This window comes from Ictalurus furcatus, chromosome 25, assembly GCF_023375685.1.
Source record: "Ictalurus furcatus strain D&B chromosome 25, Billie_1.0, whole genome shotgun sequence".
Lineage (NCBI taxonomy): Eukaryota > Metazoa > Chordata > Actinopteri > Siluriformes > Ictaluridae > Ictalurus > Ictalurus furcatus.
This window is the reverse complement of record NC_071279.1, coordinates 19,647,212-19,658,557: the sequence shown is the minus strand read 5'-3', so window position 1 is coordinate 19,658,557 and position 11,346 is coordinate 19,647,212. Positions and strand designations below refer to the sequence as shown.

Genomic DNA, 11,346 nt, shown 5'->3' with positions numbered 1-11,346 from the left:
CTGGACCTGGTTTTCTACTGAACTCACAAGCTCATTACCTCACTATCACTTTGTCTAAACAGGAACGATGATCACACTCTTTGTCGCGCTTTACTCTCTTTTTTCTCTCTGCACAGCTGGTGAGTAACATTTTGAAAACTTTTATTTAAAATAGTCAAATTTCACATTTAAATCATTTACTGACATTAAACATTAAATATTAAACACTTTTTACAGTAAAAACTTCTGACATCAAGGAGCTTCATGTGAAAACAGTAAAGCGTGGAGAAGATGTAACTATGGAGTGTAGCATGAGCAATGTCAAAAACAAATATAATTTAGCTTGGTACAGACAGAGTTTTGGAAAAGTGCCTCAGTATTTTGTAAGACGTTACGGGCAAAGTAATTACACATTTGCAGAGGGATTTAAAGATAGCCGCTTCAGTATGACTGTAAATGACCAGAAGTTTGATCTCAAAATTATCGGAGCGAGAGAAGATGATGGAGGAGAATATTTCTGTGGAGAAGTGGAGGGAACTGTACTAATGTTCACATCTGGAACACGTCTGGAATTTGAAGGTAAACAGTTTTACTCTGATAACCTGCTAATTCCAGATCAACACTTTAACCAGAATTATGTGTACATATGCATTAAATGTTGAATATTTCACATTATTCATATTTAGTATCATTTCTGTATATTTGCTGCTTTTCCAATGTATTTGTAAAGGTGAAGAGATGAAACACTGTCCTACACCTGGAACGGTTAACATCAACACAGATTCTGTTACAGGGTCCAATGAGGGTTCAAAGAGCAGTGATGGAACAGGTAAGAGTTTTGATCTTCCTTTCACTTTCTATAACAGAATTTTCTGTAGTTAAAACCTTTTCCCTTACTGACTCCATTACTATAAGGCGCTGATGACAAAGGTGTTTTCGGGCTTTGGGAAACGCAGGTCATTAGCGCCTTATTGTAATGGAGTCAGTAAGGGACCATCTAAAGAGTGTATGACCTGGGCAACTGTATAAGATTCTACTAAGTTTATAGTGGTCTACTTAACAGGATATCTAACTTATTGCAGTGTTAGGATACAGTACGGATAAAGAATTTTTTATAGCATATATATATTATTAACTATATCACACATATAAACTTATTGTGCCATATAAAAATCTTATATAGTTGCCCAAGTCATGCACTTTTTACTGACTGCGCTGATGACCTGCGTTTTCCAAAGCCCGCTTCCGCTTCCGGGCTTCAACGGGAGAAAATTTAAAAATATATCCAGATGTGCTGGTTCGATGTCCACTCAATACACATTATTAAGACAATACACATTATGTCCTTTTTGTGTGTTTATTTCTTGAGAAATAGAAGAAAGAAGCTTGAATGTACAGCGAATGTCCAATATAAACCCAACGTTAAGGCGTTTTTTTTTTTACCTGGAACTAAGGGGGAATATATGCAATAAATGTTGAATATTTCACATTATTCATATTTAGTATTATTTCTGTTTATTTGCTGCTTTTCCAATGTATTTGTAACGGTGAAGAGATGAAACACTGTCCTACACCTGGAACGGTTAACATCAACACAGATTCTGTTACAGGGTCCAATGAGGGTTCAAAGAGCAGTGATGGAAAAGGTAAGAGTTTTGATCAAATAAACTTCCTTTCACTTACTATAACCGAATTTTCTGTAGTTAAAACCTTTTCCTGTTAATAAATCATCCAATATTTATACAAGTTGTTCATTTTCATCATTTTCAGGAGACAACTTTTGGATTATTGTCTTAACGACCTCCATTATAATATCTCTTATTGTAATCGTGTTTCTGCTTGGAGTTTTATATAAAAATCAGAGAAAAGGTTTGTTTACTTTTATTATTATTATTATTATTATTATTATTATTATTATTATTATTATTATTATTGATAGAGTTACTGTATAAATTTGTCACCAAAATGTGAATCCTTTCTACATTTAAACTTTACTTATGTGTATTATTGTTCAGGTGCTTCATCAAGAAACCATCAAACTCCCACCAATCAGGTAATCCAGTCTTCTATTAATTGTGATTCTATTCTGTTAAATAAATCCACATCTGACCTACAATCCACAATGCACAGAGAATTCGAATAGACAACTATTTACACAATAACGGCTCTTGTTCTTTATCAGGCTGATGATGAAGATGTCTTGAACTATGCAGCTGTGAGTTTTGCTAAGAAACCTTCATCCTCCAGAACATCCAGAGACAAGAGCCATGAAGACGTTTATGCACAAGTTAAAATAAAATAGATAAAGACAAATGACTTCAACCAAAATGTAAGTTTTTTTGATGTTTCCATGGTGACTTCGAACATCTTTCATCTACTGATTTGCTTCACTTGATGGATGAAGCTTTAAAAAATATTTCTGATCAAAATCCTACATCCTGCTGTTTTTTTTTTCTTTCTTGAATGAAAGTCTTATATTTGGGATTTTTTCTCAGCATTTTCTCTTGCACATGATTTCTAGAATGTAAAAGAACATTTTGTTTGATTCTGAAGGTTAAAGTATTAAAGAGCGGCTCATGGTTCACATCTTGCTTTAACTTTTGTTTTTAATTTATTTTGCTTTGAAACATAGGAGTTTTATAAAGAGGATAAATCTGGTGAATATCGTAATTAATGTAGATTATCTGAACATTTAGTAGTCAGTACATCTGTAAATGTAAAACTTTTATACATTTGAACAATTTTCCAGAAATACTGAGGACCTTTAAGAGGGCTGAGTAAAAAGACGAGTGTTTACTGCATTACTGATGAGATTCCACTGTTTAACCTGAAATGAATCTCCAGGCAATAAATATTCAATTTCATTAGAAATGTATTTTGATGACTGATGAAGTGTCGAGGTTTTCTTTATCTTAATGTTTTTACACAATTTACATTGTGCCTCCTTAATAAATTCCACAAATGCCATATTACACTGTGTGTGTCATCATTTTGTTAAAGTCCATTATCGATGTACCTAATAGTCCTCCCTGATTATATTCAGAAACTTATGTGAGTGATGTTCATGAGCATAGATTGGATTCATTTTTTTTTCACATTTGTTAAAATGTCTGTATAGTTTATAATTAATAAACACATCTTTCAGTTCAGTCCACTGTTGAGTTGTAGCATCACTTAGAGCCCTGATGAAGACAGAATCAGATGCTCTAGTTTCTATTTCACACTTTAAGCAGTTTTGTTGTTTCATTAATGATCACACGTGTTCTCTGGTGTGAGATGGAAACTAGAGGACAAACATCTCAAACCAAACACCAGTGTGAGGTTAAGCTTTTAAGGTATTTACGGTATTTATGGTGGAGTCCCGCATAGCCGAGGTTGGATTGAAGTTACCCCCAGACAAATCCAGAAGGAGGTCACATTTCTGAGAGAAGGGAGTGGACACTGAGAACAACAAAGTTGCAGCAGTGATTGTAATGTAAGATAATGATAGTTTTATTTTTACTAATTGATGTTAAAGCTAAGGAGATGAAACAACCTCCTCCGACTGTAACGGTGATGGAGAACTTGTGGTTTCAGTAGAAAACCAGGTTCAGAGTATCCCCTGATTGGATGGTTTGAAGCTGTGAACTGATTTGATTGGTCCAGTAGCTGTAATGAAATGTAAAGTCTCAGTAAAAACGGCTGTATGTAGTCTACAAATAGTCGTGATGGGAAATGACGCAGCACTACATCAGCACTTTCAGCTGCACTGAACTTGTTAAAGTGTTTAAAGAACTGAGGAGGGAGATTCAGTCATACAAGATGATTTTCTATTTCACTGATAAACCCTATTATCACACTGACACCACAGGAAAGTGAAATAGTTGAACTACAAGTATTTGTTTTTTATTCCAATCCTGCTGACTTTTGAAGGAATTCTGACCAATCCTACTCTTACTCAGTTAATGTTTTATCTGAATCTGTCCACAATATTTTGTAATCACTTTAGTCTATTTCCCACAATATGATAGATTTTTACACTGTAGAGACCCTGACAAGGATAAAGCATTTACTCCCAAGTGAACGTTCTTTGTCCTTTGAGCTTCAAATTATTTATCCGATGCACAGACCACTGCTACACCTGGAGAATACTGGGAGCATCATGACTGTCATGTTTTTTTTTTTTAATTTTTCCAGTGCTTTCAATACAAGTCAGCCATCACTACTTAGGGGGAAGCTTTTGGGAGCTGGAGTTGACCACCACCTGGCTGCATGGATCACCAACTATGTCACTGACAGACCACAGTATGTGAGGTTCCAGGACTGTATGCCTGATGTGGTGATTAGCAGAATGGGAGCACCGCAGGGTACAGTGCTCACTCCCTTTCTCTTCTGGACACTGTGGTAGCATCTGCTATCTTCTATGCAGTAGTTTCCTGGGGAGCTGGGAGCACAGAGAGGGACAGGAAACACCTTAACAAACTGGTTAAGAGGGCTAGCTCTGTCCTGGTCTACCCTCTGGACAGAAAAGAGGTGGTGGGGGAGAGGAGGATGTTAGCTAAGCTGTCTATCATGGGTCAGTCAGTCTCTTTGATACAACAGCAACATAATGTAGCACTGCTAGTTGTTTTGTATCATCAACCTACACATTCAAAATAATTCTTCAATATGAATATTTATTCATTTATTATTATTTGTTGCTCACCCTCTATTGTCAACTGCTCAACAATCCATTTATCCATTTATGTATATAAACAAGGTGTTACTCATCTGTATATATTCATATTTGTATTAATCAGTAAATACATTAAGATGTTCATAGTGTACATATTACCATTATTATTTTTTTTCCTACTTTTATTTTTATTTTTCTATTTCTATTGTATATATTTTCTTAGACATTTTTTTTTTCAATTCTATTCCTATTTATTGTTTCCTATTATTCCGATTTATTCTTTCCTATCTGTTTTTTTGTTTAAGTGACCTGCTGTAACGAGGAAAGCGGTGACTACATTTCCCATCCTGCACTGCGGCCTGCAAACATGGCCACCATGGACTACACTTCTCACACACACACATGTTCACCTTCTCCAGAATTCTAATCACACACACCTGTTTCCAATCTCACACTCATTCACACCACAGGATATAAGAGACTGTTCAAATACTATGACTTACTTTGACAACCAAGTGGTTGTTCTTGTCTCGTTTTGATTCATGTTATTGACCTTCTTTCTTGTTTATCATTTTTGGATTCCAGCCTCACCCAGTTTGTGCCTGTTTGTATATCTCCTGACCATTTGCCTGTTATTAGACCATGGTTTGGATTACCGTTTTGGATTTGTCTGCCTCTCTCTCTCTCTCAATAAACGTCTTTTACTGCACTTGTTTCCGTTTACTGCACTTGCTCTCCTCATCCTTCATTACGCCCATTACATGACAGAATACTATGCCTTTAACATGGATGCAGCAGGAGAGCAAGGAGCACATCACGGCAGTGTACATGGGGCTGTCTGGGCACCTTTCATGTCAGTCCAGTTTCCCCAGTGGAATTGTGTGTCTACCCGAGGCAGTTCTTGCTCCACAGCCAAATGTACTTCTCTAACTTAGCGCACCCCAAGCCGGACAAGAGACAGTGGCTTGGGTTCATGGTTTCCCGGTTTTATGGCCCGACCCACGAGGTGGTCTCACCTGCTGAGCTCCAGCCGGAGGTCAACATGGTGAGCTCATCTCCAGAGCTGCAGCTTGACATAAAGGAGGTGGTCTCACCTGTAGAGCTCCCATATGAGACGCATGAGGCGGTCTCATCCTCAGAGCTCCAGCATGAGATGCACAAGGCGGTCTCATTCCCAGAGTTTCAATCTGAGACCCTCAAGGAGGTCTCACCTGCTGAGCTCCAGCAGGAGGTCAACATGGTGAGCTCATCTCCAGAGTTACAGCCGGACATCAAGAAGGTGGTCTCACCTGTAGAGCTCCCGCATGAGACGTATGAGGCGGTCTCATCCTCAGAGCTCCAGCATGAGATGCACAAGGCGGTCTCATTCACAGAGTTTCAACCTGAGACCCTCGAGGTGGTCTCACCTGCTGAGCTCCAGCTGGAGGTCAATGTAGCGACCTCGGTCCCAGAGCCCCAGCTCAAGACCTACGAGGTGATCTCACCTGCTGAGCTCCAGCTGGAGGTGAACGTAGCAACCTCGGCTCCAGAGCTCCAGCATGAGACGCACGAGGCAGTCTCATCCACAGAGCTCCAGCATAAAGTCAAGTTCCTGCTAGAGGTCAACAAGGTGACCTCCCATGCCGAGTTCATGTCCGAGGTCGAAGAGGCGACCTCTCAAGCTGAGTTCCTGTCAGAGGTCGAAGAGGCGACCTCTCAAGCCGAGTTCCTGTCAGAGGTCGAAGAGGTGACCTCTCAAGCCGAGTTCATGTCAGATTTCGAAGAGGTGACCTCTCAAGCCGAGTTCGTGTCCGAGGTCGAAGAGGCAACCTTTCAAGCCGAGTTCCTGTCAGAGGTCGAAGAGACAGCCTCTCAAGCATAGTTCCTGTAAGAGGTCGACGAGACGGCCTCTCACGACACGTTCATAGCCAAGGTCGACGATGTGACCTTCCATGCCATGTTTCTGTCTGAGATCGATGATGTGACCTTCCACGCCACGTTCCTGTCTGAAACCGACGTCATGACCAACCAAGATCTCCTCATGCCTGAAGTCGAAGTCCCGACCAACCAAGTTCTGACCACGCCCGAGCCTGCTGACACAGACGACCAAGTTCTGCTCACACCCGAGTCTGCTGACACAGCCAACCAAGTTCAGCCTGCAGAGTCGATGGAGGACGATGCTCCGCCTTCCTGCTCCTCTGAGGACACCGCTCAGTCTCCCGGCCAGGACCCCCGGAGGAGGGAGTGTATTTTGGCACTTCGGGAGAACCGTTTTGGATTTGTCTGCCTCTCTCTCTCTCTCAATAAACGTCTTTTACTGCATTTCCATCCACCCTCAACCTTCATTAAAAAATAAAATAAAGTTTATCTTGTCTTGTCTTGTTTCAGAATTAAAGTGTGTGTGTTTTTATTTCACCTTGTATTGCCTGCATATTGGGGTAAACTGTATGTAGTCCACTGTTATAGAGTGTAAGGTGGGAAGGGAGAGGTGTACTTTCACAGCACTGGAGCAGTTTGGCTCAGCATCAGCCTCCATGACTAAAAATCTTCTTACATCAGAATGACTTCTGTTTTGCAGGTTTTCCTGCATGATGACATGCCAGGCTTCCAAAAACTGCTGTTCTTCATCACCTGAGAAGAAAAGAATGAACCTAATGGCTACCATTTTGCAAACCTTAGTGTACAACAGTGACGTATGGAACTGCACAATCGATCCACGGTTCAGAAGGAATTCTTCAATGTGAAGGCAAACCTGTGATTTTCATCCCCGCCCCCAAACGAGCCCAGAATCATTTCTGGATGTGGACTCAAGTATTGAGAGGTCGCCTCTTCTACCTCTGACAGGTACTTGGCTTTAGAGGTCGCCTCTTCGACCTCTGACAGGTACTCGGCTTGAGAGGTCGCCTCTTCGACCTCTGACAGGAACTCGGCTTGAGAGGTCGTCTCTTCGACCTCTGACAGGAACTCAGCTTGAGTGGTCGTCTCTTCGACCTTGGGCAGGAACTTGACTTTATGCTGGAGCTCTGGTTATGAGACAACCTCGTGGGTCTCCTGCTGGAGCTCTGCGGATGAGACCACCTTGTGCATCTCGTGCTGGAGCCGAGGTCGCTATGTTGACCTCTCGCTGCAGCTCGGCAGGTGAGACCACCTCGTAGGTCTTGAGCTGGAGCTCTGAAGCCGAGGTTGATATGTTGACCTCCGGCTGGAGCTGAGCAGGTGAGACCACCTCAAGGGTCTCATGTTGGAGCTCTGGAGATGAGGTCACCACGTTGACCTCTGGCTGGAGCTCTGCAGGTGAGACCACCTCGAGGGTCTCAGGTTGAAACTCTGGGAATGAGACCGCCTTGTGCGTCTCATGCTGGAGCTCTGAGGTTGAGACCGCCTCATGCGTCTCACGCGGGAGCTCTACAGGTGAGACCACCTCTTTGATCTCAAGCTGTAGCTCTGGAGATGAGCTCACCATGTTGACCTCCGTCTGGAGCTCGGCAGGTGAGACCACCTCGTGGGTCGGGCCATAAAACCGGGAAACCATGAACCCAAGCCACTGTCTCTTGTCCGGCTTGGGGTACGCTAGGCTAGAGAAGTACATTTGGCTGTGGAGAACTGCCTCGGGTAGTCACACAATTCCACTGGGGAAACTGGACTGATATGAAAGCTGGCCAGACATCCCCATGTACACTGCTGTGATGTGCTCCTTGCTCTCCTGCTGCATCCATGTTAAAGGTGTAGTTTTCTGTCACATAATTGGCATAATGACAAATCCAAAATGGTTATCGAAAGCTTAGTCTAACAACAGGCCAAACGTCAGGCGATATACAAACGGGCACAAACTGGGCGAGGCAGGAATCCAAAAACGAGAAACGAGAAACAAGGTCAATAACATGAAACAAAACGAGATGAGAACAACCACTTGGTATTGAGTTAAACTCAATCCATCCATCCATCCATCCATCTTTTTCTACCGCTTACTCCTTCTTCAGGCTCGCAGGGGAACCTGGAGCCAATCCCAGGGAGCATCGGGCACAAGGTGGGGTACACCCTGGTCAGGGTGCCAGTCCATCGCAGGGCACAATCACATACACACTCACACACCCGTTCATACACTACAGACACTTTAGACACTGAGTTAAACTCAATACTACGAAAAGTCATAGTATTTGAACAGTCTCTTATATACTGTGGTGTGAATGTGTGTGAGATTGGAAACAGGTGTGTGTTTGATTAGAATTCCGGAGAAGGTGAACATGTATGTGTGTGGGAACTGTAGTCCATGGCGGCCATGTTTGTAGGCCGCAGTGCAGGATGGGAAATGTAGTCACTGCTTTCCTGGTTACAGCAGCTCAATTACACAAAAAAGAGATAGGAAAGAATAAATAGGAATAGAATTGAAAAAAATGTCTAAGAAAATATATACAATAGGAATAGTAAAATAAGAATAAAAGTAGTAAAAAATAATAACAATGGTAATATGTAAACTATGAACATCTTACTGTATGTACAGCTGAATACAAATATGAATATATACAGATGAGTAACACCTTGTTTATATACATAAATGGATTACTGAGCAGTTAACTATAAAGGGTGAGCAACAAATAATAATAAATGAATAAATGTTCATATTGCAGAATTATTGTGAATGTGTAGGTTGATGATGCAAAAACAGCTGGCGGTGATACATTATGTTATTTTTTGTATTAAAGAGTCTGACTGCTGTAGGGATGTAGGACCTGAGGTAGGACTCTTTCCTACTCTGAGGGTGCAGCAGTCTGCTGCTGAAGGAGCTGCTCAGGGACCCCAAATGTGTTAAGAGCATTCTCACACTTGGACTGAACACTCGAGTCCACTCTCATGACTGCTCCTAGGTTTGTTTGTGGGCGGGGCTTATAATCACAGGTTTGCTGTCACACAGAGGAATTAATTCTGAACCTTGGATCACTTCTGCAATTCCATACCTCACATATGCGTATGCAGCTCTGCTGGAGGTTCATCCTTTTATTGTTTTTATTAGTTTCATTTGGTACCAGCACTCAAGCAGCATGTCATCATGGAGGAAAACCTGCAAACGAGGAGCTGTTCTGGTGTAAGAAGATTTTATCCACGGAGACCGACATGAGACGTGTGTATTTTTCAATGTTCTCAGTACAAACACTCGCAGCACAAGGGTGATCTCATTACAGTAACGTTGCTCCAGTCCTAGCAAAGTGTGGTTTTATTTATCAATAAGGCCTTCTGTCTCCTCCACTGACAATAACAACCATTTCCCCAACATCACCAAACTTGAAACTGGAAGTGTACTGGCCTCACTGGCTACCTCACTCAGCTATCCAGTAAGTTCACCTCCTCCACACAGTGGAGCGTGCTGAAAAGCACATTGCTAATGACTGTATCTGGCATTTGACAGTCACTTTTGGGTAACTTCCTGACCCTTGCTGTAGTGGTTACTTCCTGTTAACTGCTTCCTGTTACCTTTCATTGACCAGCAGATGCTGCTTAATAAAAATTAAAAACCTGGTGGAGCCAAAACAGGAAGTATAATGACAAATTTTAGCCTAGTCTTCTGCGTTTCCAAAATCCTCCATGTTCGAGGGTCGAAAACGCCGGAGTAGTGTAGAGGACAGGCGTAACTGTCACAAAAGTTATACGTTTTAAAATGAAAAGTTAAAAGTGAGCAGGGGTGGCCAAGGATGACGTGTGCTCACGCTTCTTCACTCCCATTGGTAGTTGCTACACTAGGTCGCTCCAAATTGCATAAAGTTAAGCTTTTCTCAACTTTGTCGCTGGATACGCCCACATCCGGTTGCCGTCGCGCATGTCGCCGGAAGCTGCCAGCTCTCGTTGAAAATGAACGGTCTCCGGTCACATTGTTGCTGCGAGTCGCTGTATGTGTGAACGTACCTTTAGGAATACACACCTGTGGAGAAGTCAGCTAATGAATGTTCTGTGATGCAGTGAGCAGCTGAGGAAAAAGAGAGAGAGAGAGAGAGAGAGAGAGCGCGTGCACATGTTTTATTTAAATTACTGGTGGTACTTATTTATTTATTATTTGTGTTTGTTCTTTCTTTTAGCTTTTATGTTATATAATATTCATATATTGTAATGTTTATGTTCACACACACAGTCACATATACACATTAACACAGAAGTTTAAACCAGGCTTCACTATGTGTGTGTGCTGAAAAGCTAATAAAATGTAAACACTTTTCGTGGCCTTAAACCCAGACATTATTAGCGTTTTCCAGCTGTGATCAGTTTTTAAATCCGTATTTATGGGATTTTACCAGCTGTAAGCGATAAATCTGAAATTTACTGGCGCGCGCAGGCTGTGGACGGCGAGTTGGTCGGGATTATAAAGGGTCATGTGGACGGAGACATGTCACTGATTGGCTGTTGCACGGTGTCAAAGGAGCCAATCAGCGCTCAGACAATATCATGGCTGAACTGGGCATTTCTATATACACAGTGTCATGAGCTTTAATATTGTTCACTGTTCAAATTCACAACACTCCTCGTTTTAGTTAAACTGTAAACACTATAAAATTACATGCACACTTTCTTATTAAATGCTGTATGTAACATCTTTAAAAAGAAAGAAAGAATGAAAGTAACCTTTTCTACTGAAAACCTTTCTAGTGTCTACATCTTAAATAATCCGGATGAGCTTTTACCCCGAAGTGTCTGATGGTTACCGTAAAACCCCGTATATACGCTCACTCCAGCTTCTACCTTAGACA

At 41.6% G+C, this 11,346-nt stretch overlaps 1 protein-coding gene across 1 annotated transcript; it reads left to right on the top strand.

Annotated features, from left to right (window-relative positions):
- Positions 1 to 2,999, top strand: LOC128601498 (uncharacterized). The gene is made up of 7 exons (XM_053614760.1): positions 1 to 119; positions 217 to 558; positions 710 to 808; positions 1,590 to 1,625; positions 1,750 to 1,848; positions 1,995 to 2,032; positions 2,162 to 2,999. The coding sequence occupies exons 1-7, from the start codon at positions 68 to 70 to the stop codon at positions 2,279 to 2,281; spliced, it is 786 nt and encodes a 261-aa protein (XP_053470735.1). The 5' UTR covers positions 1 to 67; the 3' UTR covers positions 2,282 to 2,999.
- The last annotated feature ends 8,347 nt before the right edge of the window (positions 3,000 to 11,346 follow it).

Bases quoted from the DNA above. Each gene is read 5' to 3' on its own strand.
- LOC128601498 (XM_053614760.1), top strand. From the start codon at position 68: ATGATCACACTCTTTGTCGCGCTTTACTCTCTTTTTTCTCTCTGCACA. The intron at 559-709 runs GTAAACAGTTTT...GTATTTGTAAAG, and splicing joins AACACGTCTGGAATTTGAAG to GTGAAGAGATGAAACACTGT. The intron at 1,626-1,749 runs GTAAGAGTTTTG...CATCATTTTCAG, and splicing joins AAAGAGCAGTGATGGAAAAG to GAGACAACTTTTGGATTATT.